Consider the following 26,647-nt stretch of genomic DNA (forward strand, 5'->3'; position numbering starts at 1 on the left):
CAAACAAAGCTACGGTGGCCCTGAGGGCTCTGGCCAGGGTTTCGCCCGCAGGACCTCGGGAATATCCATTCTTTAGGACAGCGCTGGCCACGTGCTCCGAGCTACCCCGAAACCCGGTGGCTCAGAACGAGACTCCCGGCCACGATGAGGACAACCTGGGTCTTTGTGGGCAGCGGCTCGTGGAAGCGCGCGGGACTGCAGCTTCCACCCCAAACAAGTCACCAACGCCGACATTGGGCGGGAAAGCCGCAGCCGCCTGAAATCGCCCCATCCCATTGGTTAGCCCTGCTGTCCTTCCCGGTGTCCCACCTCCGTTGCTCGCGGGCGGCATTTTCATTGGCTCTTGTCCGCTCCCATTGGTCAGTTTTGTTCGTCAGACTCGGCGCGTGAAGAGAAGTGGAGAGCGCGTCAGTGCTAAGGCTAGAAACCACGCCTTCGCGTGCCGTGTGCAAAAACAAACAGCCGTTAGAGAGGAGGTGCCGGTGAGCGGAGTTCTAGCTAGAAGAAGGCGCGTGATTGGACAGCCTCAGTGGTTCAAATGAGCAAGGTGAGCAGCCATTGGTCGCGGCAGCGCGAGGCGGGCCCGGGGTATTGTCCGGCTCCCGCCGCAGCTATCGTTGCTGCGAGAGCGGCTGCGGCGGCGCGGGGCGACAGCGGGCGATCAACCGGCCGAGCTGAAGCAGAGTCGGCCGAGACTATGGTGAGAGAAGCTGGGCAAGCCGGGACGCCGGGCAGGCGCGAAAGTGGCGCCGCTGCCTGTGGCGTCTGAGTTGGCGGGCGACGGAGCTGCGTCCGGCCGAGCACTCGCCGCGATCCCTGAGGTCGAGCCGGGCGGAGTGGATGCGAACTCGGCCCGGACCCGCCGGGGACGCGGCCCGTCGGCCTGGAGTGCGGAGGACGGCCGGGGCGCAGCGGGCGCTGGGGTGTAGCGGGTGGCGGTTACGTAACGGCCGGCGGGGTCCGGCTGGGGTCGGGACGGCTCCTCTGCCGCCTCCCCTCGCCGCTGCGGGCGCTTGTTTTTCTCCGCTCGCAGCTTCCCCGTTTCATTGGGAAAAGGAGATCGCGTTCTGGAAAGTGAGACTCGGGAAGAAATCAAAGTGTATTCAAACTTCAGTCCGTGCTGGAGCGGAGCTCACGGGGAATCCGTGCCCCAGGTCTGCCGCGCTTTGTGTCGCCGGCGCGCGCGGATCGCTGCTCTGCGGGGTCCCTGGGCGACCCTGGTGGAACGCGCACCTCCGGGCGGCTGTCAGCGCGCGCACCGAAGGGCTGCGCGGCAGGACCACGACTGTGGTCATCGAACTCCTTTAGAGCCGAAATAATGACGCTGCGTAACACCTAACCGTGAGGGCGTAAATATTGGCTATTGTAAAATGCTCAGGCTGAGTATTGATGCAGACTTGGTGGACAATCGCATCCAAACTCTGTATTTTGGTTTATTATTATCAACAGGGCTTTATAGTGAAGCGCAGGTTACAGCTGCTCTGTTATTTGATTAGTTCAAACTGATGATTTTCTGCATCCTTGCTAGTTTTTACAGTGTTTCTCAATCTCTAGAAATAAGCTGCGTTGGATATGTACCAGCAGCTAAAAATATACAAGCATTAATGTAAAATACAGGAAATGGAGTTGTCATTTGGATTTTAAACTCGAGCACCAAGAATGTGTCTATTAAGTAAATATAAAAATACTGTATTCAGTTTCCAAGATTTTGTGAATGAAAAAATATACTTCAGTCAGTGCCCTCCTCCTTTTATATAATAAATGTTTGTAACTGAGAGGCTTAAGTTAATACAACTTTCCAAACTAAATCTTTAATGTTGCATTTATTTATTTATTTTGTCTTTTTGAGACAGAGTCTTGCTGTGCAGTTCAGGCTGGCCTTGAGCTCACATTGTATTGTAGCCCAGGCTGATCTCTGAACTAATCAATCCTCCTGGCTCAGCCTCTGCTGGGATTACAGATTTGCACTACCACACCTGGCTTGTTACTTATATTTTGAGTCAACTGTACTTTAGCGAGTTTGTAAAACTAGGAGAATATATACAGTTGGAAGGAATTTTGAAAAGTGAGTAAAGTATTTTCTTTTTCTTTTTTTTTTTTTTTTTTTTTTGGTGCGGGGGATTGCACTCACAACTGCACACCTGAAAGGCAGGTGCTTATGCTGCTGAGTTAAATTCCCAGCCCTTATTGTACATTTCCTGTTCCATAAAAGTTTTTACTTTTTCCTCTTGTTCTTGAGGCAGGATGTTTCTAGGTAGTGCAGGCTGAACTTGAACTCATTTGTACCCACATTGGCTTTGAATTTGCAATACTTGTGACTCAGTCTCTCAGGTGCTAGGATTATAGGTGTGTACAACCACACCCCGTTTAGGGTTTTTTTGTTGTTGGTTTGGTTTTGTCTTGTCTTTTTGAGGGTCTATGCAGTTCAGGCTGGTCTTGACCTCATTTTGTAGCCCAGGCTGATCTCTAACTGAAACAATCCTCCTGCCTCAGCTTCCAGAGTGCTGGGATTACAGGCAAGAGCCACCACACCTGACTTTTTTTTTTTTTTTTTTTTTTTTAATGGTGAAGAAGTAACATTTAAATGGCAAAGTGAAATGATAGAAAACAGTCACTGGGCAAGCTCGGCATGTGCCTGTAATCCCAGCACTTGAAAGACTACAACAGGAAGATCGCTGTTTTCATTCAACACTGGCTACATAATGAGTTCAAGGCCAGCCTGAACTGAACTGCATTCTGAGACCTATCTCATTTTTTTAAAGAAATTCAGATGGTAAATTTTATATTATGTATTTTATTTTATTTTGCGGTACCGGGGATTGAACTCACAACTTCGAGCTTGCAAGGCAGGCGCCTATGCCACTGAGCTAAATCCCCAGCCCATAATATGTATTTTACCATAAATAAAAAAGGACTTTAAACCTGGTATGGTGGTGCACTCCTGTAATCGCAGCACTCAGGAGGTTGAGGCAGGAGTAACCTTGCAAGTTCAAGACCAGCCTGGGGTAGGGTTGGGGGTTTAGCTCAGCAGCATAAGCACCTGCCTTGCAAGCAGGTGGTCGTGAGTTCGATCCCTGGTACCGATAAAAATGAAAAAGACAAAAAAAAAAAAGACCAGCCTGGGCTCCAAAGTGAGCTCAAGGCCAGCCTGAACTTCATAGTGAGACCCTGTCTCAAATAAAACAAAAAAAAGGACTTTCACACTTTAGAAATTACACAAATACTATTTTGAGCTGATATAAGAATTTCTTAAATGATCTTATTGGTCTCTAATAGAAAGGCGATAGAAATCCAGTGGAGGGCCAGGGATTTAGCTCAGTGGCAAAAGTGCCTGCCTGGCAAACACAGGGTCATGAGTTCAGTCCACGGTACCAAAGGAAAAAAAATCCAATGGAGTATTAAACAGTCATTTCAATAAATGAGGTACGGGCTGGGGATTTAGCTGAGCGGTATAAGTACCTGCCTTGCAAGCCTGTGGTCGTGGTTCGATCCCTGGTACCAGTAAAAATACAATAAATGAGGTACATGGTTGTGCTGATACAGAACAATCTACAAATCCTGTTTCTGGGTGGAAAGAAGAGTGCAGATGTAATGACGTTTCTTTTGTTATGTAAAAACAGTAATACCTGGGTAGTCTAAGCACTCTGGGAAGCTGAGGCAGGAAGACATCAAATTCATATCCAGACTGAGCAACTCAGTGACCCAGTAAAAGCTTGCCTCAGTAAAAAAGGGGTGAAGCTCAATGCGAAGGCCCTGGGTTCAATCTCAAGAACTGCACAAAATCAAATCAAAAGCAGAAAAAAAGTAGTGTACATATATTTTTAGGTGACAAAATCAGAAAAGATACTTTCCTCTAACTAAGCAATGCTAAGGATCTGAATTTCGAGCAAAATTTGTCTGCTTTGCTTTGTTTTATTTTGTTTTGTTTTAAGACAGGGTCTTGCAATGTAGTTGAGGCTGACCTTGATAGCCCAGGCTGGCCAGAACTCACTGCAATTCTCTTGCCTCAGCTTCCTGAGTGCTGGGATCACAGGTGTGTGCCACCATGCTTGGCAAACGTTCTTGATTCATGTTTCTTCTAAAAGAGCTGAATTCTGAATGTTTCTGTAGATTCATCCTGATGACATTTTATAGTTATTTAACTGAAATATTTCAGGCATGTACAAGTTATTGACTTGCAGGATTTATCAGAAATTTGAGGGGGTCAGGTTTAGCTCAGTGATGTAAGCTCCTGCCTTGGCAAGTACGAGGTTGTAAGTTCGATCCCTGGTACCAAAAAAAAAAAAAAAAAAAATGAGGGCTAGGGATGCAGCTCAATGGCAGTACCTACCTGGAAAGCACAAGGTCCTGAGTTCAATTCCTGGTACTCAAAAATTTGAGCAATGCATGCAGATTTGTAAAATTCTCATTTTCAATAGGTGTTTGCATTTGATGTCTGTTTATTTATTTATGGTGCCAAGAATTGAACTCAGGACCTATATATCTCGGCCCATTGATGTCTGTTTTATTTATTTTCTGTTGTTCCGGAAGCTCTGTGTTCACTTGCTCCACACCTTTCTTTCTAGGCTGGAGGCAAAGCTGGGAAGGACAGTGGGAAGGCCAAGGCCAAGGCTGTGTCACGCTCCCAGAGAGCTGGGCTGCAGGTAAGGGGCCCCGCTGGTGCTGGCCCTAAGGCGTCTCCTTCAGTGTTGCAGCCCTGGACCCAGAGATAGTTCGGAAGAACAGAGCTTCTCATTATTGCAGATCCTCAATAAGGAGGTTGATTGGCCAAAGCTTAGGTCGTAAAGTTAATTTGTGATCTGTGTAAGAACAGGTTGTAAACTGGCCTTAATGAACTGGTAATTCCTATTAAAATCTGTTTGTTCAAGATTGTGATTATGTCCCTGGTTCTTTTATAAATTGTATCATATTAAAGTGAATGTTTTGTGGGTTTTCTTTTGAAAGTGTTTGTAGTAATTATCACATAATTATCAAGATGGGCTAGATTGGGGGGGCAGTGAGCTCCTCGGGCCTCTGGATGTTTCTCCATGAGCTGAATGTTTCTCAGTTTCAGCCTGAGTGATGCGATGGGAACCACAAGGTGCTTTCTGATGCGCATATTTCGATGTTGCAACTTTAACCACACACTTAGTATTTTCTGGAGAGGTGAGAATTACTCCATGCACAGAGGAAACACTTAATGGGGAGAACCTGAAGTCTGGCTGTGAGGGCGAGGTTTCATGGTTGCAGCAGTGGTGGGGTTTGAGCCAGTGGATGATGTGATGCAGGTGGCACTAAGAGACACATTGGCAGGAGCCTTGCCGAGGTGTGCACTGTGGTCGTCGCCCCCCACCCATGTGCACACGGTCAAGCGGGGGAAGGGCGCCGTGGACTGGGGTTGGAATGGGTGGGAAGGAGGAGACCATGTGCAAAAAGGTGCTGGAAGGCACAGCCTGAGACACTGAAAGATTATCAAAGCTTAGTGCTCTGGGGTCGTGCGTCGCAAAAGCGCAGATGGCGTCATTTTGAGGTTCACCACAGCGTGCAGGAGAAAACATGAATCCTGCTTCCTAGGAGTGGTGACCGTATCCACACTCAAGATGTGTTCTGTACAGTGGGTGGCGGACACCCTGAAGTCTCCTAGCCTGGGAGAGTGAGGAGGAGGCGCGGGGCGGGCGCTGTCGCCCCTTTATTCCGGAAGCTCTGTGTCTGGAAAGCTCAGTGCTGGGCAGAGTGGGCCAGCTGCTCCCCACTCATCCGTAGCCCAGCGACGCCCAGTGTTGCTCTTCCCCCTACTCACCCACAGGGCTTGGGGTTTTTGTCTTTGTTTTGCAGTAGTACTGGGAATTGAACCCGGGACCTTGGATATGTTAGAGTGTTCTGCCCCTGAACTGTACCCCGGCCCGAGGTTCTTTCCCCAGCGGGGTTGTCTGCTGTGGCAGCTTGGGCCTCTTGCTCTTGGGAAAGGCCACCTTCCCCAGACCTGTAGCCCTTGCTGCCTTGGAGATGGAGGCAGCAGGATCTTACTTTCCAGTCAGCTGAGGCAACACAGGAAACTTCACAGGACCCTAAGTTTAAAAATAAAACAAGACAGAAGGCGTGTGGTTGGTGCACACCTGGAATCCCAGCACTCCTGAGGCTGATGTTGGAGGTTCACATTCAGGACTGGCCTGGGAGCCATAGTGAGTTTGAGGCATGGCTAAGCTACTTGGCAAGAGCCTTGTCTTGGGTCCCCTCCATCCCAGAAAAATGAGAAGAGCCTGTGTGGCGGGGTAGCCTGCAGAGAGACATTGGAGAGCTCTGTGTCCCAGATGCCACACTGCTCGGGACACAGGCATGGAACTGGCCCTCAGAAGCCACAATCATTTAGGGAAATGCTTTGACTCCTTGAGAAAATCTGTAAATGGCAAATAGATTTGGAAACTTAGATGGCACTGCTAGACTTTGAAGAGAGTGTTTTTGTTTGTTTGCCTTTTTTTTTTTTTTTTTTTTTTTGAGACAGGGTCTTGCCCTGAAGTTCAGACTGGCCTTGAGCTTGCAAAGATCCTTCTGCCTCAGCCTCTTGAGTGCTGGGATTACAGGCAGTGCCACCACACCTGACAGAAGAGTATGTTTTATCAGATGCCAGGTTTCGGTAGTGGTACTCCTGCCTCTACTCCCTAGTATGTGGGATTACAGGCATCCACCTCTGCTTCAAATTTAGGATGTGTTTATTGATCTTTTGAAAAGGAGATACTGCCGGGTGTGGTGGTGCATGCCTGTCACCCCAGCACTCCTGAGGCTGAGGCAAGAAGATGGCCACAAGTTAGAGGCAAGCCTGAACTACATAGCGACACTCTCTACATTTTTTTTTTTTTTTTTGTCTTTTTCATTTTTATCGCTACCAGGGATCGAACTCTCGACTGCCTGCTTACAAGGCAGGCACTTATGCCACTGAGCTAAATCCCCAGCCCCTACATAGCGAGACTCTCAAAAAGAAAAGAAGGTATCTAGGCTAACTGGAAGCACTATCTAGATGTGTGGAGCGGGTTTTCAGAAGGGTTTCCTGAGGAGAAGCGAGCATTGATGGGATGAGGCAGGTGGGGGGAAGTTGGGGTGGCCAAGGGTGCAGCAGAGACAGGTCCCCAGCTTACACTCATCACTAAAGAAAAGTGGAGCAGTGCACTGAAAGGCGGAGGCCCCGCAAGTCGGCTGGGGGGCCAGAGGAAAGCCCTTCTGAGCGCAGTACACCAGCCAGGCCCAGCGCAGGAGGACTGCAGGTTCGGGGCTTGGCTGGGCACTGTAGCAGGACTGTCTCCAGACGGGAAGAGCTAAGGGCGGAGCACAAGGCTCTGCTCAAATGCCAGTACAACAGAATACCTGAAAGGGAGGAAAGAACAAGGACAGAGGGTTAGAGTCCTGTGTGGCTGTCATGTGATGCTGTCGCCCAGCTCTATGCCGTCCCAGGCAGTGTGCAGTGGGCCGGATCACCCTGTCATCTGCTGGGTGACTGCTGCACATTTGCAGCTGGTCCCAGGGTGGTTAGTTAACCAGAGAGATTTAGGCACTAACACGTGACTGCAGGTTGACTATCTTATGCTTACCTGTGTCGCCAAGCCTTTGCTTGCACCCAGTGGCATGGTGTCCCCATGAGACGTCTCTCTTCCAGTTTCCTGTGGGCCGCATCCACAGACACCTGAAAACACGCACCACCAGCCACGGACGGGTGGGCGCCACTGCCGCTGTCTACAGCGCCGCCATCCTGGAGTACCTCACCGCCGAGGTACGTGAGGGCACCGCTGCTGCGGGAACAGGGTAGGGTTGGGCCGGGAGGTGACACACACCTAGGTTTGAGCCCAGCTTAAGCAACTGAGTGACTCACTGAAGGGAGGCTCCGAGGGAAGGGCCGGCTCAGTCTCCAACTGCCCAGAAAAACTCCAAGCAAGTCCTAAACTGACTCCCTGAAGCCTGTGACATGCCATTTCCAAAAGACACTGGTTATTTTAATAGCTGTTTTACATGTATCTTGTCAGCCTATAACCCAGTGCCAGTGCTAAACAGAAGCCTGCTGTGTTTATTTTTAGTTAAGACTAAGACAGCAGTGTGTTTGCAAGAGATACAGCAAAGGGGTGGAAGCACTGCTCTAACTGGTGCAATGTCATTGAGCAGGTGGCCTGGTTCAGATTCCAGCGTGAGCACCAGAAGACTGATGCTGTCACAGGTTAAAGTCCTTCTTGCTTGTGGTCACCATTGCACAACCGAGTTTAACTTTTTTGTGTTTTTGTGGTGGTGGTTGTTTTTGCAGGCGTGATAGAGGGGTACTGGGAATCAAACTCATGGTCTTGCGCTTGCCAGGCAGGTGCTGAGCTATTGAGCTGCATCCTGGCCCAATGAAGTTTAACCTTCAGGAAGATAAGTTATTTGGACTAGAGTTCTTCATTCCTGAGTCTTGGACCCTACTTACCCATCTCAGTCCCCTAAGGAAACTGAGTGGGAAGCCAGGAGACTCCTTCAGCTGCATTCCTGAGCAGGAAGCAGTTTGAATTGCCAGCAGGTGGTCGAGATAGCCCACCTGACAGGAAGGAAGTGACCAGGGCCCCAGAGAGGCTTAGGAGTCAGCTTTCTGCCGGCTGCTGCTGTTGGCATTTCCTTCTCCTGCCACGTCCGAGCCTGAGTGAGGCAGCCTACATGGCCCTGCGTTCTTCCCATCTGTGTTCATTTCCATTCACTGATGCCGAAGCAGAGTATTTCAGATTGTCAAGAGCACGTGTCGTCCACACTGCTGCTCACCACAATATGTTTGGACAGCCAGGGGCCAGGGCCAGGGCCTTGAACGCATGCGCTAGGCAGGTGCTCTGGTGCTGAGTCTGGAGCGAGGAGCGTAGGTCAGCATTGGTCATTTTTACTCTGGCTTTGTGTCTGGGCATGGCTCAGGGACGGCTGGCACTGGGCCCTGTCCCAACCAGAGTCCCAGGAGCAGTGGCACTGGCACTTTTGGGTGCCTAGCAGTTAGTTGTGAGGACACTCGGTATTGGTGCTGCTATAAGCTTGTGCATTTTTAATTGTACAAAAGTACAGTCATGGGCTGGGGATTTAGCTCAGCGGCATAAGCGCCTGCCTTGCAAGCACATGGTCGTGAATTTGATCCCAGGTACAAAAAAAAAAAAAAAAACAGTAAGCATACCAGGTAAATAATGTATAATATAGAAGTTTTAAAATGCAGCATGTACTTAACCGGGACTTTGAAATTCCTATAGTGGATTCCCACTGTAGAATAAAAGACTTCTAATCTATAGCCTGTTGATCTGTTTTAGGCTCAAACGCTGGAAGCTGAATCATTTCCCCCCCACCCCAGTTGCCTCTACCTCATTGTGCTTTGGAGGTGGTCCTGGGCAGGCTGGAGGTCCAGGGTTGGGTTTTGCTTTTGCATCTTGTCATTTTGTATTTTTTAGTTTAATTTAATTTTTTTGTGTTGATGCCTGTAATTTGGGGGTAATGTAAACTTATAAATTAAGTAAATTCTAGCCATAAAAGAAAAAGAACTGCATGGGTATATTGAAATCTGTGGCTTTTCTGTCTGTCCACACTGGGATCTAGGCTGAGATACAACATCCCTTTTTCTTTTTTTTTTTTTTTTTTGTCTTGTCTTTTTCCTTTTTATCGGTACCAGAGATCGAAGTCACAATTGCCTGCTTGCAAGGCAGGAGCTTATGCCGCTGAGCTAAATCTCCAGCCTCCTACATCCTTTTTTCTTATGTTAGTGCCTTTCTCTGGGGAAGCAGGGTTTTCCTCAGGTGCCTCTCTGTTGCAAAAAATGAATGTAAAGGAAGTCGGATGAAGCCTGAGCTCCATGGGAGCGGTACAGCAGTGGAGAGCATCTCGGCAGCTTCTCAGTGTGGTGTGCACAGATGCTGGCGCCATTGGGCGCTAACCGGAAGCCCACCTGAGCCCTCAGTGTTTGGTCTCTTGTCTTCTGGGTGCCCGTAGGTGCTGGAGCTGGCAGGGAACGCGTCGAAGGATCTCAAAGTCAAGCGCATCACTCCTCGTCACTTACAGCTCGCCATCCGCGGGGATGAAGAGTTGGATTCCCTCATCAAGGCAACTATAGCTGGCGGAGGTACGTATCACTTAGCCTGCATGCTGCAGGCCCTTCTGCCTGTGCTGTTTGGATCAATCACACTGTACATTTGAGGCATTAATTAAGAAGCAAATCAAGTTTGGATTCCAGCTGGGAGTGGTGGTGCACACCTGTCATCCCAGCACTCGGAAGGCTGAGGCAAGAGGGTGACTGCAAGTTCAAGACCAGCCTGGGTTACAGAATGAGCTCAAGAGCAGCCTGAACTGTATCCCGAGACCCTGTCTCAAAAAGAAAAACTTTTGATTCCATAAGTGTTAAATCAACTATGAGTTTTAGACTTCATTTCATAATGATCTGAATAAGTATTTGTTCTCTTTGTAATCATATAATGCTATTTTTTATTTTAACCTTTTATGTCTAAATTTTGTATGTGAGCTGGGTGTAGTAGTACATGCCTCTAATCCCAGTACTCTGGAATATTGAGGCAAAAGGATCACTAATTTGAGCCCAATCTGGATAATTAAGTGACTTAGTGAGATCCTGTTTTAAAATTTGAAAGGAAGGGCTAGGGGTTTAGCTCAGCAGCATAAGCACCTGCCCGGCAAGTGGGAGGTCATGAGTTTGATCCTTAATACCAAAAAATAAAGAGAAAATACCAGTCATAGTGGTGCACATCTGTAATCCCCAAACTCCAGAGTCTCATACAGGAGCCTTGCCTTGAGTTGAGGCCAACCTGGACTACATAACAAGACCCTGTCTCAAAAAAAAAAAAAAAAAAAGATTTTTTTTTTTTCGCCTTTTTCCTTTTTATCGGTACCGGGGATCGAACTCATGACTGCCTACTTGCAAGGCAGGCGCTTATGCCGCTGAGCTAAATTCTCAGCCTCTTGTTTGGTTTTGCTTCCTGGAGATGTAGCTTACTGTGAAGGGCCTGGACCCTCTCTACAAACAAACAAACAAACAAAAATCTTGAAAACATGATCGTAAAGAATTATTTAACAGGGGCTGCGGTTTTAGCATAAGTGCCTTCTTGGCAAATGCTGGGTCATAAGTTCAATTCCTGGTACCAAAAAAAAAAAAAAATTGTTTAACATGCTATATAGACAGCCAATGAAAGGGCTGAAATAATGGAAATGTGCCGGGATTGATAAAGGTGGTAGTTCTTGTCTTTAATCCTTGTAGAATCTCATGAAAGCTGGGGTTATTCTCCAAAAATGCACATAAATCGCAGTTTCCTTGACATCATCTTAAAGAGGTTCACAGGTCAAAATAGGAAGTAAGTGAAGTCACGTCATTTTCTGTGTAATTGGTCTGTTTTGCCTGTGCCCCAAATGTGTTGAGGTGCAGCCAACTAAAAAGTTTTAACAATAATGTTTAAAAATTTCTTTCTAGGTGTGATTCCTCACATCCACAAATCTCTGATTGGAAAGAAGGGACAGCAGAAAACCGCTTAGGGTTGTCACCAGCTCTCCTCAGACCAGCCCTTGTCCTGTCACCTGGACAGAAGATATCAGTGGGAAACACGGCATTTTTTAAAGCAGTCAAAGGGAAATGCATAGACAATGCTGTAGACATAAACATTGGTCTGTTCTTAGACACCACGTTTGATAAAGTACTTTCATGTAGTTACAGTCGTGTGGCGATTGGCTAGGTTTCTCCCATGTGTTTTATACAAAAATGGAATTGATAAACCATTTTTTACAAAATTAATTTGTCTCAAAACTGTTCTATTCATATATTAGAAATATTTTGCTCGGACTTTTGACAGTTTAAAATCTCAAATCAGTTATTCAGAGTAATTGCAACTGGGCATGTCAGTGCACACCTATAATCCCAGCACTCAGAAGACCAAAGGCTCCAGGATCACAAGTCCAAGACCAGCCTGAACTGCAGAGACCTTGTCTCATTTTTTAAAAAACAGAAATAATCTTAAAATCGAGCTTGATAATATGGCTTTCCAGGGTCGGCCACCATGATATGTTGAATTTTTGGTACTGTAAGTATGTGCTAATGGAGGGAATGGGAAGGGAAAAAGATAAAAACCACGGTGACACACTATTTGATTGCATGCCACTAGGAGAGACTCCATGAGCTGATGTCCTTTAGATAATGACACAGTCTCAGCCGTCAGGATAGGGTGATGGGAACACGTGGGCCTGTGAAGTCCTTCACCAAACGCGGCTAAATGCCCGCGCCACAGAGGACTTGCAGGTAGTGTTGTCACCCCAGAGCACTGAGCCAGGCCCCAGCCTGGGTCTCCCTGAGCACTGCAGGTCACGTACCAGGGCTGCTCAGTGCATCATCCTTTCTTCCCACCTTTGGCTGCGGTGTCACTGTTCAGTGGTCTATTGAGACATATAGGACGTAGAGAAATTTGTACAATCTTTGTTCTGTGGTTTTTTTGTTTTGCTTTGTTTTCAGACAGGGTCTTGCTATGTAATTCAGCCTGACCTTGGACTATTGTTAATTATTTTTTTAATGTCACTTTCTAAGTAACGTAAGATTTAAGGCACCGATTAACTCAAAATGTTCCACTTTTCTCCCCAGAAGTCTTCATTCAACAAGGAAGTCTTGAAGTTTTACAGTAAAATACCATCAAAACAAAGTTACATTTCTATAGGAATTTCCAGGATGGGCTGGGGGTTTAGCTCAGTGGCATAAGCGCCTGCCTTGCAAGCAGGCAGTCGTGAGTTCGATCCCCGGTACCGATAAAAAGGAAAAAGACAAAAAAATTAAAAATAAGTAAACTGATGATTCTTCCTTATAAGCCCTGAGAAGCAAAAGAGGGCATAGGACCTGGGGAGTTCCAGGATGTCCTGTGGGTCCCAGAAGTCAGAAGGGACCCTGAGAGCCATGTGGCAAGCAGGACCTGGCCTCAGAGCCCAGCTGTATGAGGCACCGTACCACTGAGGGACTCTGGGCTTCCACCAGGCAGAACTTGGCAGCCTGTTTCAAGCAGAGGCCTGGAGTTAGGTGGGTCTGGGTTTGCTCACAGGTGCTTCCTCACTAAGTGGCTTCCCCTTGTCCTCTGAACAGGCAAGCACAGGCACCAAGCTCTGAAAGCCCTGTCAGTCAGCCTGCCTGTGTTGGTTACTTTGCTTGAGACAAAATATCTGATGCCTGAAATTAAGGAAGGAAAGGTTAATTTTGCTCACAATTTGTGGAGGTTTCAGTCCATAATCAGCTGGCTCCAGGACAGGGTAATGTGGCTAAGGCAGAAGACACCAAAACAACAAGAGCAAAAGAGAGGGCAGAGGAAGCCTCTTTCCTCCCTTATACTGCATGCAGGCCACCTGACTAGGGCCAGTGTAGCCTTCCTGGTAGTCAATTGATGGGTGATCTTGCACAGGCTCAGGACATTTACAAAGTGAGGACCCTGGCCCCTGCTGGGTACTTAGTTAAGCTAAACTGGAATCAACTGGTTACAGCATCCTACCATGTGAACAGCCACCTTATTACATATCCCCTACACTATAGGATATAGACCAGCTGAGTTGTTTCTAAACTTCTCTAGTTGATACAATGTGCCAATGTACCTTTATTTCCCATCTTCCTTTGTCTTTTTTCCTTTTTTTTTTTTTTTTTTTTTGAAACAGGGTCTTGCCATGTGACCCAGTCTGGATTCCAACTCACAGCAATCATTTTGCCTCAGCCTCCCTAGTGCTGGAATTACACTTGTGGCCACGCCCAGATCAGCCAGTATTTCTGAGCAAAGCCTGTATTGCTGGAATGGTGACAACACAAGCGTGTTACACTCAAGTTGCAGTGTAGGGAGGGGCTCAGAATGGTTGATGCTGTCCTGCCCCTCCCACCTGAGGACATTTGGTGTCAGCCTACATTTCCCATGATCCTCCCCTTGCCTACAACGCGCATGACATAAGCAACCTCCGGCTTTAGCCTACATCTCCCATAATCCCCTCTTGTTGACATCATATCCGCTTACCTATGTGCCTACGTATAACTTCCTGCTAGTCTGATAGGCCTAGGCATATGAGAAGATCCAAGCTGGCCCATCCTGTAAGGCCATGTCCCCTTTAACTCTATATAAGCCATGTATACTTCCTGAATAAACGAGACTCGATTGGAATTTCATCCTGTCTCGTCTCTCTTTTCTGTTGCCCAGCCCTTCATCCCTGTCCCTTCTCCAGGTGAGGCCCACGGACCGATCCTTGGGGCAGATCATTGCAGGGTATGAGCTGGGTGGGTGGGGCACCCTGTAACCCCTGCACTCTGGAAGCTGAAGCAGAAAGATTGAAAGCTCCAGCCCAGATTGGGTAATTCAGTGACAGTGAGACCCTGTCTCAAAAAATAAGGGCTGTGGATACAGCGAGGTCCCCAGACTCATCCATCCCAAGAAGAGGGAACTGCACCTCTGGCCAGCTGCCGAAAGCACCGAGTTGGGCCAGCCTGAGTGACCAAGCAGAGTGCATCTGTCAGGGTGGTGGCAGTAAGGGAATCCGGGTAGCTTCTGTGTGCCCAGGCAGGAAGCGCATCACAGCACTCACAAGGAGCACTCAGTCCCTAGTAGATGTTCAGTCCAACAGAAAACAGCTGTATTAAATAGGAGTGCCTGGTATTGAGCTGTTTGCTCATCTTGTCCCCAGGATTCAAATGCCTGTGTGTCATGGAACTGTGAAGGAACACATGGGAATTAGCAAATCCAAAAATATGAGCTCCTACAGGGACATCTATCTATAGATAGCTGCTTGCTCCCAGCTGGTCACCAGAGCAAACTAGTAGGCTCTTATTAGGCCTGGTGGCTCACACCTGTAATCTGAACACCAGAGAGGATGACGCAGGAGCATCCCCATCACAATTTTGAGGCAAACTTGGCCTACAAAGTATGTTCAAGATCCTGTCCACACACACAAAAAAGAAGGGGCTGGGAATATAGCAGAGTGGTAGTGTCTGCCTGGCAAGCATGCAGTCCTGAGTGTCTGTGATTCCTGGTACAAAAAAAAAAGAAAAATCCTTGTATGGACAAATGAGATGGGGATGCCCATTAACTGGGCTCCCACACTATTTTTCCACTGGCATTTAATTACCTGAATGAGTATATTACATAATAAAACTGAATATTGAACATTAGTCCTTTTTCCAAATGGTAGAACAAGCTAATTATCTTTGTCAATTTTAGGTTTCTCTTTTCCCCACTTTGCTTCTCAGTGAAAACTAAGCAAGCATCACAGTGGTTCCCAGCACTCCTGGCAAAGCGATTCTGCTGCAGCCCAAATCAGTGTTCTGGGGCTGGGGATTTAGCTCAGTGGCATAAAGTGCCTGCATGGCAAGCACAAGGTTGTGAGTTTGATCCCCAGTACTGCCAAAAAAAAAAAAAAGTCCTGCTGGGAAGCAGGCTGCTGGGGAGAACTAAATGCACTCCCTGTAAAGGCAGGGGCTAAGCTGAGCTCTCTGGAGACTCACTTTCAGCTTCTAGTCCTGGCGACCCCCAGACCCGGGCTGTGATCTCCCACCTCTACACAGGAAGGGATCAGGATCGGCAGAGTCCATCCACAGTGCAACAGCTCCTGCACCCAGGGCCACGACCCAGAGCCAGCATAGCCAGGCTGCTAAGCTCCACCTGGCAGGCCACTGAACATCTCTCAGCACCCTCCTGAGCAGTCTGAGTAAGTCAGATTTAGGTTGCTGTGGGCATGGACCTGAGGGCGAACCACACTGTTAGGGACTAAGGTGGAGAGCTGTGAGAGCGTGGCGTATGCTCTGGTGGAAGTAGATCTTCTGTTTTTGTGAGACAGGGCCTCACTTGGTATAGTTTAGACTGCCTTTGAATTCAGTGATCCTCCTGTCTCAGCTTCCCAAATCCTGAGATTATGGGCACCATATCCAGCTCTAGCTGGATCTTGACCAGATGGGTTTGGATCTGAACTGACACATCTCATTCTGCTCCAAAGAACTGTGACAGCCTGAGTGGACACAGCACAGGGAACAGCATAGAAGAGCTCATGGTTACAGCACACATGTCTCAAGCTGGACAGCACTGCAAGCCCACAGACAGCCCATGGAGTTCCACAGCGCACCTGGCTAAGCCAGCTGGGGTGCTGTTGTTCCCTTCTCCTCCTCAAATATAAGGTGTTAACTGAAGTAGGATTCCTGCATGAATAGGAAGACATTAGACATTAATCAGGCTAATTGTAAAACCACACACTCTGGGGACCAGCTCATTCTTAGTGCTATACATTTCGTGGCTTTCACAGATACCAAGTGCCCTGAGCCATGTGAACCCTGCTTCCAGTCCTTCTGGGGAGAGACAGTCCTGCCCTTCCTTGCTTTTTCAAAACTGGGGGACATAGGTGCCAGAGGCTGATGAGCAAACCGAAGTCACCACTTGTGAAACAAGGGCAACACATGACCAAGAAGGGTGTCTGAGAACAGCAGGCAGCAGTACAAGGCTGACCACAACATGCTGGGAGAAGAGGCAGGAGGATCAACACGAACACAAAAGGCAGGGTGTCAATAACAAGTCTTGGCTTCAATCCCCAGGCAACCCCCAAAATCTGGGGAATGCAACTATAATTCACTAAGGGAAGCACCACAGCATCCTGGCTTGGTATTAAGGGACACTCAGCACATCTACCCTGACATCATCCCCACTTGGCTACCCTTCTAAGTAGGCCATGGCTCCACCTGCAGGTGCCAGTGTCACCAACCTGGTCCCTGTCAGTACAGACTTAGCAGGTGAAAGCCATTATTTCTGTGAGCAGGACCTTACACCAGACAGCCCACCACCCTGGCAGGTACCTCCATGGGCAAGGGACCTCGAATCTGAGCAGCAGCTGTCCCCAAATTGCTGTGCTTTATAGCACAGCTTCCCTCACTGTAGGGCTTAGCTGTAGGGAACTCCAGTTCAATGAGCCACACTCAATTCCACTCAGGTACAGAGATGGTGGCTTTACCATGCTGTTAAATGGTATAGTGGGACCACCCACCAGTAACCCCAGCTGGATACTTAAAAGCCCACAAGGGACACTATCACTCATCCCAGCCCCCAAGACAGCCTCTGGGCAGATTTGTTAACTCCTATTTACTATCCCGCTCCCATTCAGTGCTGTTGTCTGTGGGAGAGGCTGCCCTGCCCAGGACCCCAACAGGGCAGTACTCCACCCACCCTGCCACACCCAAGGAACTAAGACTTCTGGGGTTAGAAAAGGTAAAAAACCAAAGCATTCCATGCAAAGCTGCTTAGTAATGTCTCCTACATCACTGTAACCCACACAAGAGGAAACCATTATTTAGTTTTTATTCATAACCATAAACTTAACTCTGCAATCCAGCTATGTTTGGAAGGGAACAAGGAAGATATATGGAACCCAAAGAACTGCAGTGAGAGCAGAGATGACAGGGCGTTTTGAGCAGGTGGGGCGCAGGGTGCTCTCCTGAGCTAGAGGAATGGTCTGGTGGTCATGATTCACTCAAGCCTCGACATTAGAGCTGCCCGCAGTCAGTGATGGTGATCTTCTTGCTGGTCTTGCCGTTCCTGGACCCAAAACGCTCCATAGCCTCCACAGTGTTCATGCCCTCCTTCACCTTTCCGAACACCACGTGCTTGCCGTCCAACCTGAAAGCGCAGGCGTAAGCCCTGGCTGCACTCAGGGAAGAGGGCCCCCAACCCAGACCACCTTGGGTGGCTTGCCCATGCTCCCCATCAGGCACTGGCCAACCCCAGGTAGTACGACATCAACTTTCCGTGAGCCCATCTCACCAGTGATGTAAGGAAGTGCTTGCAGAACCTCAAGGCCTAAGTGCCTAGCAGCTCCCTGGGTCTTGCTTTCTGTCACCATCCCTCCACATGCTCCTTGCCCACAAGACCTCCAGGATGAGAACATCAGGAAATGCCAGGGGCTGTCCAAGCACCATGCTTACCATTCGGTCTTGGCAGTGCAGATGAAAAACTGGGAACCATTTGTGTTTGGCCCAGCATTTGCCATGGACAAAATGCCAGGACCTGTGTGCTTCAGGATGAAGTTTTCATCATCGAATTTCTCCCCATAGATGGACTTGCCGCCCGTACCATTGTGGCGTGTGAAGTCACCACCCTGCAAACAGGACAGAAAACTGTCAGTTTGGGCAACACCATCAGACAGCCTGCCAAGTCTACAAGGCTCAAACTCCCAATCTGCAGAAGGACAAGGAGAACTGAAATGATAGCAAGGTGCACCCTGAAATACTGACTTGATCCCTAAGGGACCAACCCAAAAGTCACAGTTCATTTCATACCTGGCACATAAATCCTGGAATAATTCTGTGAAAGCAGGAACCCTTATAACCAAATCCTTTCTCTCCAGTGCTCAGAGCACGAAAGTTTTCTGTTTAAAAAAAATTATATGAACATTAACTAAGCACACACAAAAACTCTTATTTGGAATGCATGTGTTAAACTTAGAAAATGGAACCAACCTGCAGTCTTTGGCACTTTGTCTGCATACAGCTGTAAGAGAAAAGAGACACTTCATACCATGGGAGTACTTTCCCTTCCTGCTCAGCACCTGTCTTTAGTGGTTTCTGAATTGTACATTCACTCTCTCACCACCGGAGAATGTTTCCTCAGTAATGACTCTGAATCCCAAATAAGAACTGCTACTGACAGCACTAAGGGCCTGAGAACTTGGGTGGAGAAACATGAGACCCAAGGCTGAGCCAAAAATTCAGCACCAGCAATGACTTGAATAGTGAGAGACTCCTAAAAAGTGACTCAGAACTTCTAATGCATCACACCTACTTGGGGACAGATCCACAGCTTCTCAAATGTCCTCACTTCCCCTAGCCCCATGTGCCAGCAGCAGCCTAAGGACAAAGTTAGCCATGGGTCACTGGCACGCAGGATGCCACTTGTCACCTCCAACCAACTTGCCAACACCTTTATGACCACCGAGTCACTCTGGCTTCCAGGCCCCTTGTCTATACCAGTGGGGCAAAAACTAAGCGCTTGCTGGCTTGCTGTGTAGGGTCCCCGATTTGCGGACACCACAGCAGGAGGGGGCCTCTCCCCTCCAGCATCAGCTGTGCCTCAACCTTCCTGACCCAGCTTCTATGGACTGTGTTGTGTAAACAGTCCCACGTGATCACACCGCTAGCAGCAAACCCGTACCTTTCTACAGGAATGCATTGATTTGTTCTTAAACTGCGAAGCCTGGAACCTGGAGCTTTCCCCACCTGCACCTCCCCCCAACCTGGCTCACCTGATGCCACCCCGCGGCCCCGCCAGCCATCCAAGGCCAAGTTTCCACTGCGGCCTTGTCACACCTATCAACTCCGAATGGGGACGATTAGATCTGCGTTTCCCCACACGTGCTGGTCCCTTCCGCGCGACCCTGTAAAGCCTGCAACGCCGTAACGACATCATACGATGTCACCGCTGGTGGCTTTTAGAGATATACTTTCAGAGACTAAACTCAGCAAGCCACCATTGATTTCACCACACCCTAAAGCCTGCTCGCGCTGGGGTAATGGAACAGAATCTAGTATTCTAACTTTGCAACAACAAAAAAAACCACGCCGCCAGGCTTAGATTCCGCAGTGACTTGGGGTCTGATCCATTCACATCGGGGACTCCGGCTGTGGCCTCAGGCACAGGGCAGGCCACGCCCGAGTACTGCGGGGACGGCGCACAGGCAGCGCAGGCGCCTCCCCGCAAGCCGCGTGGCCGTTTCTGCTGGGGAGCGTGCGTAATTGTTCCTAAATCCCTTTCCCCATCTTAACGCATCCGGAGAGGCGGTCGCGCTGCGGTGGACGCCTTCCTGCCCGGCCCGGGCCTCTGGCCCGGCTTCCGGCTCCCGCTTGCCGCATGGGAGCGCGGCTCGACCACGTGCACTCTACCAGGGCGCGGCCACGTGGGCCGCGGGTCGACGGCGGGGCCGCGGCCCCCTCCCCCAACCGGCGCCCCGCCCGCCTTTGTCCGCGCTCAGCCTCCGCTCGCGCGCCTCGCTGGCCTCCCAAAATGGCCCCTCGTCAGGAAATGGCGCCGCCGCCGCCCGCGCTAGCCCGCTCCGCGAGAGGGTCAGTCCGCGCCCAAACCCTCGAGGGGCCTCCAACCCGTCCCGTCCACGATCGACTCCCCAGACCCGAAGCTGCAGCGCCGTGGCCTGCCCAACCTCGAAAGAGACGCGGCCCAAGGGCTCGCCGTCAGCGGCAATGTCGAAGAACACGGTGGGGTTGACCATGGTTGACAGCAAACGACCACAGGGGGAGGATAGCGGCGTCTGCAAAGCGGCGCGGACCCGGACGCCCGCTTCTTTTATAACGATTCCAAGTTCCGCCTACAGCCCGGTCTCGCGCCTCAGTTTTGCCCAATCGCGAGCGTAACCTATTCCGAGTGACGGTGCAGTTGGCCTATGGACAGAGGTTGGCGCGGTGGGGGCGGAGCGGGTTGCGCGCGTGCGCTCTAGCGCGCGGAGACAGGTTCCCGCCCGCGGGCTCAGTCGCGGTGTCTGCGGCGCGGAGCGCGGGGTTGTGGGCGCAGGGCGGCGGCGAGGCCCGTGGAGGGAGGGTCCGCCCGAGCCGGGGAGACGGCAGGGTGCTCAGGTTGAGGCCAGAAAGCTGCCAGGGCTGGGACTCTGCCCCGCGTGATGTCCACTCGCCCCATTATACACAGGGGGCCACTGAGGCCGATGGAGGCCTCAAGGTCACGCTGCTGTCAAGGTCGAGCGGGCCCCGCACGCAACCCCGCGCGGCGCTGCGCAAGTGCGGAGGGCGTCGGCGGGCGGGGTCGAGACTTCGCATCTGCCCGTGTCTGGCAACCCGCGTGCCGTCCTGGGACGAGGCCGCGGTGAGGATTCCCCCATCCCCCAACACACACAGCAGTTATGAAATGGTTTCAAAATGCCCTACTTTCTCAAAATACCCTGCACACTTCACGATTTCTCCAGGAGGAAGCCACTAAGCAGGCGCCCAGCCGGGCCGCACCTGCGGGGACACCGCACGCGTGTGCCTACCCTCGCGGAGTTTCCTTTTTTATCCCTGCCCCACGCCCCGCACACCGCTCCCCGCGTGGGGGACGCTGCTGATCTCTAGGCAAAACCCTTTGGGCAAAGAGTCTCACGATGCTTGGATTAAAGTGCACCCCTGAGAAGGCTTGCTTAAGAGCCTCAGTGGGGACTTACACAGCCTGGGCCACCGGGCTGTGGCCATGCTCAGAATGCTGGTCCACGTCTCCAACTCTCATTTCTTCACCTGCCAAAGCAGAGGAGGGGAATGGGAAGGAGAATGAGAAGTCACACAGTAGATGAGTTCGCTGTCCAGCCTCCGCCACTCTCCTCCCTGCAGGAGCTGCGTAGGTTAGGAAGTTAAGAGTGTGGTTTGCCTGCTCTCAAACTCGCAGAGTTCTTCCTGCCTCCGCTTCCCCAGTGCTGGGATTATAGGTATGCACCATAGCACCCTGCCTTACACATTCGATCGTGTTCATGTTGGGTCCCTCCTGCACCCACTGTGCCCACCCTGCACCATTCATTTGGGACCACACGAATGGGTGACTCTCTGACAAGCTCTAGAGGGGTCTTGTGTGGCCCAGAGCCCACCCTGTTCAGTCTCCCGGGTTTCCTCACATCTGCCACATTGGATTCCTCATCTTTGCCACAGCCCTTGCTTATTTGAGTCTTGCTCCCTCCTGTCACCAGCGGAGCCACCTGTGGACCCCTCTGAGAAGCCAGAAGTATCGTTGTGCTCCCCAGTCTCTAACAGCACCTAGGCCATCGGAGGCCCCTGGTCCCTGTGCTTCAATGTTAGAACTCAAAAGTCCACTAAGCAGCCCAGGATGGTTGTGCATGCCTGTAACTGAAACACTCAGGAAGCTGAAACAGGAGGATTGCTGTGAGTTCAAGGCCAACCTGAACAAACAGCAAGACCCTTTCCTAACAAAACAAAACTCTGCTAAGTGTGTGGAAAACCAGGAGCCCCACAAGTGGATAGTGACAGGGAAACAAAACCCTGGTCCTGGGCTAGGCGCCCAGCTTAATGGCTGAGGCTTGCCTGGTATACTTTGAGCAATCCCAACAGCTCATCTATCCTGTGAAAATAAGGATGTGAAAGGGCTGTGGAGGAGAAACAATGATCAGAAGGCTTGTGTAGTAACCAAAATTCAAATAAGCATCACATCATCACACTATTATCCCTAACTGACCTTGACTCAGGAAACATTCAAAAGCCAGGTGTGGTGGTGCACATCTATAATCCCTGGAGGCTGAGGCAGGAGCATCCCCAGTGAGTTTGAGGCCAGCCTGAACTACCTAGCAAGATACTGTCTCAAAATATCAAAATAGGTGCCTGGCAAGCATGAGATCCTGAGTTTGATTCCCAGTCAAAAATAAATAAATAAATAAATAAATAAATAAATAAAAGAAAATAGGGCTGGGGATATAGCTTTAGTGACCCAAGAAGCTGCCTGGCAAGTGTGAGGTCCTGGGTTGGATGTCCAGTACAAAAAAATTCAAAGTAATAATATTTTTTAGTCAATTCAGAGTTATTTAAACATCATGTACAATAGAATTTTTAAAAACTTTCGCCATCCCAAAAGGAAAAATATATGCATTCCCTTTCCCCATAACAATGTTTCAAAAGAATGCCAGCGGGGCTGGGGATTTAGCTCAGCGGCATGAGCACCTGCCTTGCAAGCAGACAATCGTGAGTTCGATCCCCGGTACTGATAAAAAGGAAAAAGACAAAAAAAAAAAAAAAAAAAAAAAAAGAATGCCAGCACTCTGAGAGGCTGAAGCAGGAAAAATGGCCAAGTTCCAGCTCAGCCTGAGCAGTTTAGCCATTTAAATAGATTATAACTTAAATTTAGAAAGAAGACTGGGAACACAGCTCAGTGCCAAGGCTGTGTGTTCAATCCTCAGTACCACAAAAAACAATTTTAAAAAGTGTTAAAATTTAAAATATTTGAACATGTATTGAAAGATGTCAAAGCCCAGCATTGTAACACAGACCTGTAATCCAGCACTCAGGAGGCTGAGGCAGGAGGATCCCTGAGAATTTGAGGCCACTCTGGACTACCTAGGATGATCCTATCTCAAGAAGTTTTTTCTTTTTTTTAATTATTTTAAAGAGGGTAAAAAAAAAAAAAACATAAGACAGAACAAAGCAGATGAGAACAGAACAATGCAAGTGACACAGGATTTTAAAGCAAGACAACAGGAGATCAACAGTGGTTACCATAATGTCTCTTGTTCTCTTCGATTTTTTTCAAACTCACAACCTTGCACTTGCCAGGCAGTTGCTTATGCTGCTGAGCCAAATCATCAGCCCACAAAAAAAAGATTTCCTTTTTTTGTGCTGGGGATCAAACTCATGACCTCGTGCCTGCCAGGCAGGTGCTTATACTGTGGAGCTAAATCCCCAGCCCACAAAAAAAGATTTTCAAATTTGCTATATTTATAAAGAGACTCACATGATCTGTACGCTAAGTGTAAAGCTCAGGAGAGGAGAAGGCTTTTAAACTGTAGCTTTAATAAGTTAAAGCTTTTCAATTATGGCTTCAGTAGCTAACATGTAATAAAATCGTTTTTCTGAGGGGTTGGGGATTTAGCTCAGCAGCATAAGCACCTGCCTTGCAAGCAGGTGGTCGTGAGTTTGATCCCTGGTACTGATAAAAAGGAAAAAGACAAAAAAAAAAAAAGGGAAAAAAATAGTCTTTCTGTATAAAAACACCACATGGCAATGGCACCAATGACAGGACCTTGGAGTCCCTCCTGAATCTGACTTCCTGGGGGTTAGGGTTCCAACACCCCAACACACGGTGCATGCTAGTCTGCCCTGACTGGAAAGCTGTGCCAGTGATGGTACGTACACATTAGCCCCATGATTTGGGGAGACCGAAGCAGGAGGATTGCAATTTCAAGCCCAGCTTGGGGAACCTAGATGCTGTCTCTAAATAAATCCAAAGGGCCAAGGATGGAGCTCAGTGGCACAGTGCCTGCCTGGTAAGTGCGAGGGCCTGAGTTCGAGTCCTACTACCAAAATCAATCAATCAATCAATCAATCAATCAATCACAAGGGCTGGGGATGCAGCTCAGTGGAAGAGCACCCTGTACTGATCCTCAGTATTGCACACATCCACACACACACACACACACACACAAGCACATCCACACACACCCTGCTCCAAGATGAAGTTGGGCTCGCTCACAGCACTCACATTGCCCCCAGGGAGCTGCAGGAAGGAGGCAGGAGGGAGCCTTGGGCAACCTGGCTGAGTCTAGAGCCCTGAAAAGAGAGTGACCTGGTAACATTGCCACCAGCAAGGAGCTGCACAGAGCCCACCCTGCTGGGAAGCTGCACTGCTGCTCTGGGTCAGGGTTAGGTCAGGGTTGGGGTGGGATGGAGCTGTAGGCCTGGCTCTCTCCGTGCCTCTGGCCTAGGACCTGCTCTCTCCACCTTTTGCCTCCTGTTCCAGCTGGAAAAAGGGAATTTCTAACCAGGTATGGTGGTGACACATGCCTGTAATTCTAGCACTCAGGAGGGTGAGGCAAGAGGATCACCATGAGTTCTGGGCCAGTGTGGACTGCACAGGGACTGTTGTCTGAGAACAACAAAAAGAAGAAACAATAAAGTATAAAGGCTGGGGTGTAGCTCAGTAGCACATACATGAATCTGGGTTCTGTCCATGGTATCAGACACTGGTACAGTGCATGTGTCAGGTTCTGGCTTCACACTGCAGTACCAAAAAATGTATTTCCGTGATGGTGGCAGTAGCTGAATGTGGTGCCATACCGTCTAACTCCAGCACTCTGGGAGGCTGAAACAGGAGGATGGAGAATTCAAGCCCAACCTGAACAACCTAGTGACTTAGTAAGATCACCAGTGCTGAAATCAATCAATCAATCAATAGGGGCTGGGGGATTTACCTTAGCAACATAAGTGCCTCCCTGGCAAGTACAAGATCATGAGTTCAATCCCTGGTTGTAGGGAGCGGCATATCTCACTGCTGCCACCTTATCTCACCCTCCTGTAGGCCTCTGCAGCGTCCACCTACATTTTCCCATGGTCCTCATGTCTGCCTACATTACCCATAATCCTCTCCTGCTTATGTCATATATCCGGATGTGACGATGACCTATCAGATAACACTCCGTGTCCTCTTCCTGCCCCATTGGCCCACCTCCACCCTATATAAGTTGTAGCCATTTTAAGAATAAACGAGACTTGAATGGAATCCCGCCTTGTCTCCATCTCTCTTTTCTCTTGCCCAGCCCCCCATCCCCGTCCCCTCTCCAGGCAAGGACTACGGACCGATCCACGGGCCAGATCACCTGGTTACAAAAGAAAAAAAAAAATCAAGACAGCCTATGAAAAGAGGCCCAAGGGTTGACCCTCCTGAGCAGGGGCCACTCACAGTGCTGCCCGTAGGGACAGTTGGGTGACCCACCAGCCTTCTCCAAGACATACCCCAGAGTGCTCATGGGAAAGATGCCAGAGAACCTGAGACCCAGGAAGTGGGGGAACATGGATGCCCAGGGCCTGGTGGCAGAGCGGCCCACAGGGACACCTGGTCTTAGGGTTATTCTATTTATATTTTGAGAACCCTCACTGTGATTTCCCATGATACTTCACCATTAACATTCCCACCAGCTAGCCTGCATGGTGGTACACGCCTTTAATTCCAGCACTCTGAGGCTGAAGCAAGAGGAGCACCGTGATTTCGAGGCCAACATGGGGGACACAGGAAACTGTCTCAAAAAAGTGTAAAAATGCCATCACCATTGTGGAGGTTTCATTAATACTCATTGTTTGCCATACCTCTTGGTTGCCATACCTACGGGTGGCAGGGCCTTCACACTGAACTACATTCCTGGCCCTTTTTAATTAGTGGGTCTCAATAATTTACTAAATTGCCCAAGCTAGGCTCAAACTTGGGATCCTCCTGCCTCAGCCTCCCATAGCATTGGGATTGGTCTATCAGATCCAGCCTCTATTATATATATTGGGGGTGTAGTTGCAGCTCATCAGTACAGCGCCTGATTGGCTTGCACTGAGCCCTGGGTTTCCTCCCCTGGGGTGGAGACTGAGTACAGGGCTTGTGGAGTCAGCAGCTGCACTGCAGGGAAGTGGCTGAGCTATGCAGTCACTCCTGGGGCTGTGGCTGTCCCTAGGCACAGGCCCAGGCGCAGGCGTAGAGAGCAGAGGAACTGGAAGGGACGGCGCCAGTGTCTCCAAGGACCCCAATTGCTAGGCAGCAGCAGTTCTTTGCGGGCAGGGGCTTTGAGGCCGCAGCTGAGGCTGATGTGCAGGGCCGTGCAGGCCACTGCCACCAGCCTACTGCAGGAAGTGGTGGCCTTACTAGCTGTGGTGTGACGGCCTCAAATCCTGCGGGGGGCTCCGGTCTCTGTGCAGAGCGCTTTGCTGCCTCAGTCTCCATCATTCCGAGGCTTTGAGACAAAGAATCCCGCCATGTGATCTGAGCTGGTCTCCATCTCACCATGTGATCACTGTGCAGCAAACACAAGGCCAGCGTCACCTAGATGGGGGACCCTGGCGCAAAAATCTGGAAAGCAACGAAAAGGCAGCAGCCCTACCTGTGAGTGGTGAGGCTCTTGGGGAACATCTGGATATAAACCCTGACGGAAGGCCTTCATGGAATGGGCAGGGCATTTTAGCAGCAAAAGA

At 49.6% G+C, this 26,647-nt stretch overlaps 2 protein-coding genes across 2 annotated transcripts; one reads left to right on the forward strand and one right to left on the reverse strand.

Moving 5' to 3' along the window:
- Positions 1–523: 523 nt before the first annotated feature.
- Positions 524–11,746, forward strand: LOC100722330 (histone H2A.V). Its single transcript, XM_003465804.4, has 5 exons — positions 524–700; positions 4,566–4,643; positions 7,628–7,741; positions 9,946–10,075; positions 11,429–11,746. Exons 1-5 carry the CDS (start codon positions 539–541, stop codon positions 11,488–11,490), a joined length of 546 nt encoding a protein of 181 aa, XP_003465852.2. The 5' UTR covers positions 524–538; the 3' UTR covers positions 11,491–11,746.
- Positions 11,747–17,274: 5,528 nt separating this feature from the next.
- On the reverse strand, positions 17,275–20,337 carry Ppia (peptidylprolyl isomerase A). The gene is made up of 5 exons (XM_003465805.5): positions 20,143–20,337; positions 18,449–18,479; positions 18,269–18,357; positions 17,915–18,087; positions 17,275–17,609 (listed from the first exon to the last, which is right to left on the reverse strand). Exons 1-5 carry the CDS (start codon positions 20,209–20,211, stop codon positions 17,477–17,479), a joined length of 495 nt encoding a protein of 164 aa, XP_003465853.1. The 5' UTR covers positions 20,212–20,337; the 3' UTR covers positions 17,275–17,476.
- Between the last annotated feature and the right edge of the window lie 6,310 nt (positions 20,338–26,647).

The sequence above is a fragment of the Cavia porcellus genome, unplaced genomic scaffold (genome assembly GCF_034190915.1).
Source record: "Cavia porcellus strain 051 isolate PalLab524CR breed Dunkin Hartley unplaced genomic scaffold, mCavPor4.1 scaffold_23, whole genome shotgun sequence".
NCBI lineage: Eukaryota > Metazoa > Chordata > Mammalia > Rodentia > Caviidae > Cavia > Cavia porcellus.

Bases quoted from the DNA above. Each gene is read 5' to 3' on its own strand.
- Ppia (XM_003465805.5), bottom strand. From the start codon at position 20,211: ATGGTCAACCCCACCGTGTTCTTCGACATTGCCGCTGACGGCGAGCCC. The intron at 18,480-20,142 runs GTTGGGCAGGCC...TTTCTCTTACAG, and splicing joins TGGGCCGCGTCTCTTTCGAG to CTGTATGCAGACAAAGTGCC. The intron at 17,610-17,914 runs GTAAGCATGGTG...CTGCGCTTTCAG, and splicing joins TGCACTGCCAAGACCGAATG to GTTGGACGGCAAGCACGTGG.
- LOC100722330 (XM_003465804.4), top strand. From the start codon at position 539: ATGAGCAAGGTGAGCAGCCATTGGTCGCGGCAGCGCGAGGCGGGCCCG. The intron at 701-4,565 runs GTGAGAGAAGCT...CTTTCTTTCTAG, and splicing joins CAGAGTCGGCCGAGACTATG to GCTGGAGGCAAAGCTGGGAA. The intron at 10,076-11,428 runs GTACGTATCACT...ATTTCTTTCTAG, and splicing joins GGCAACTATAGCTGGCGGAG to GTGTGATTCCTCACATCCAC.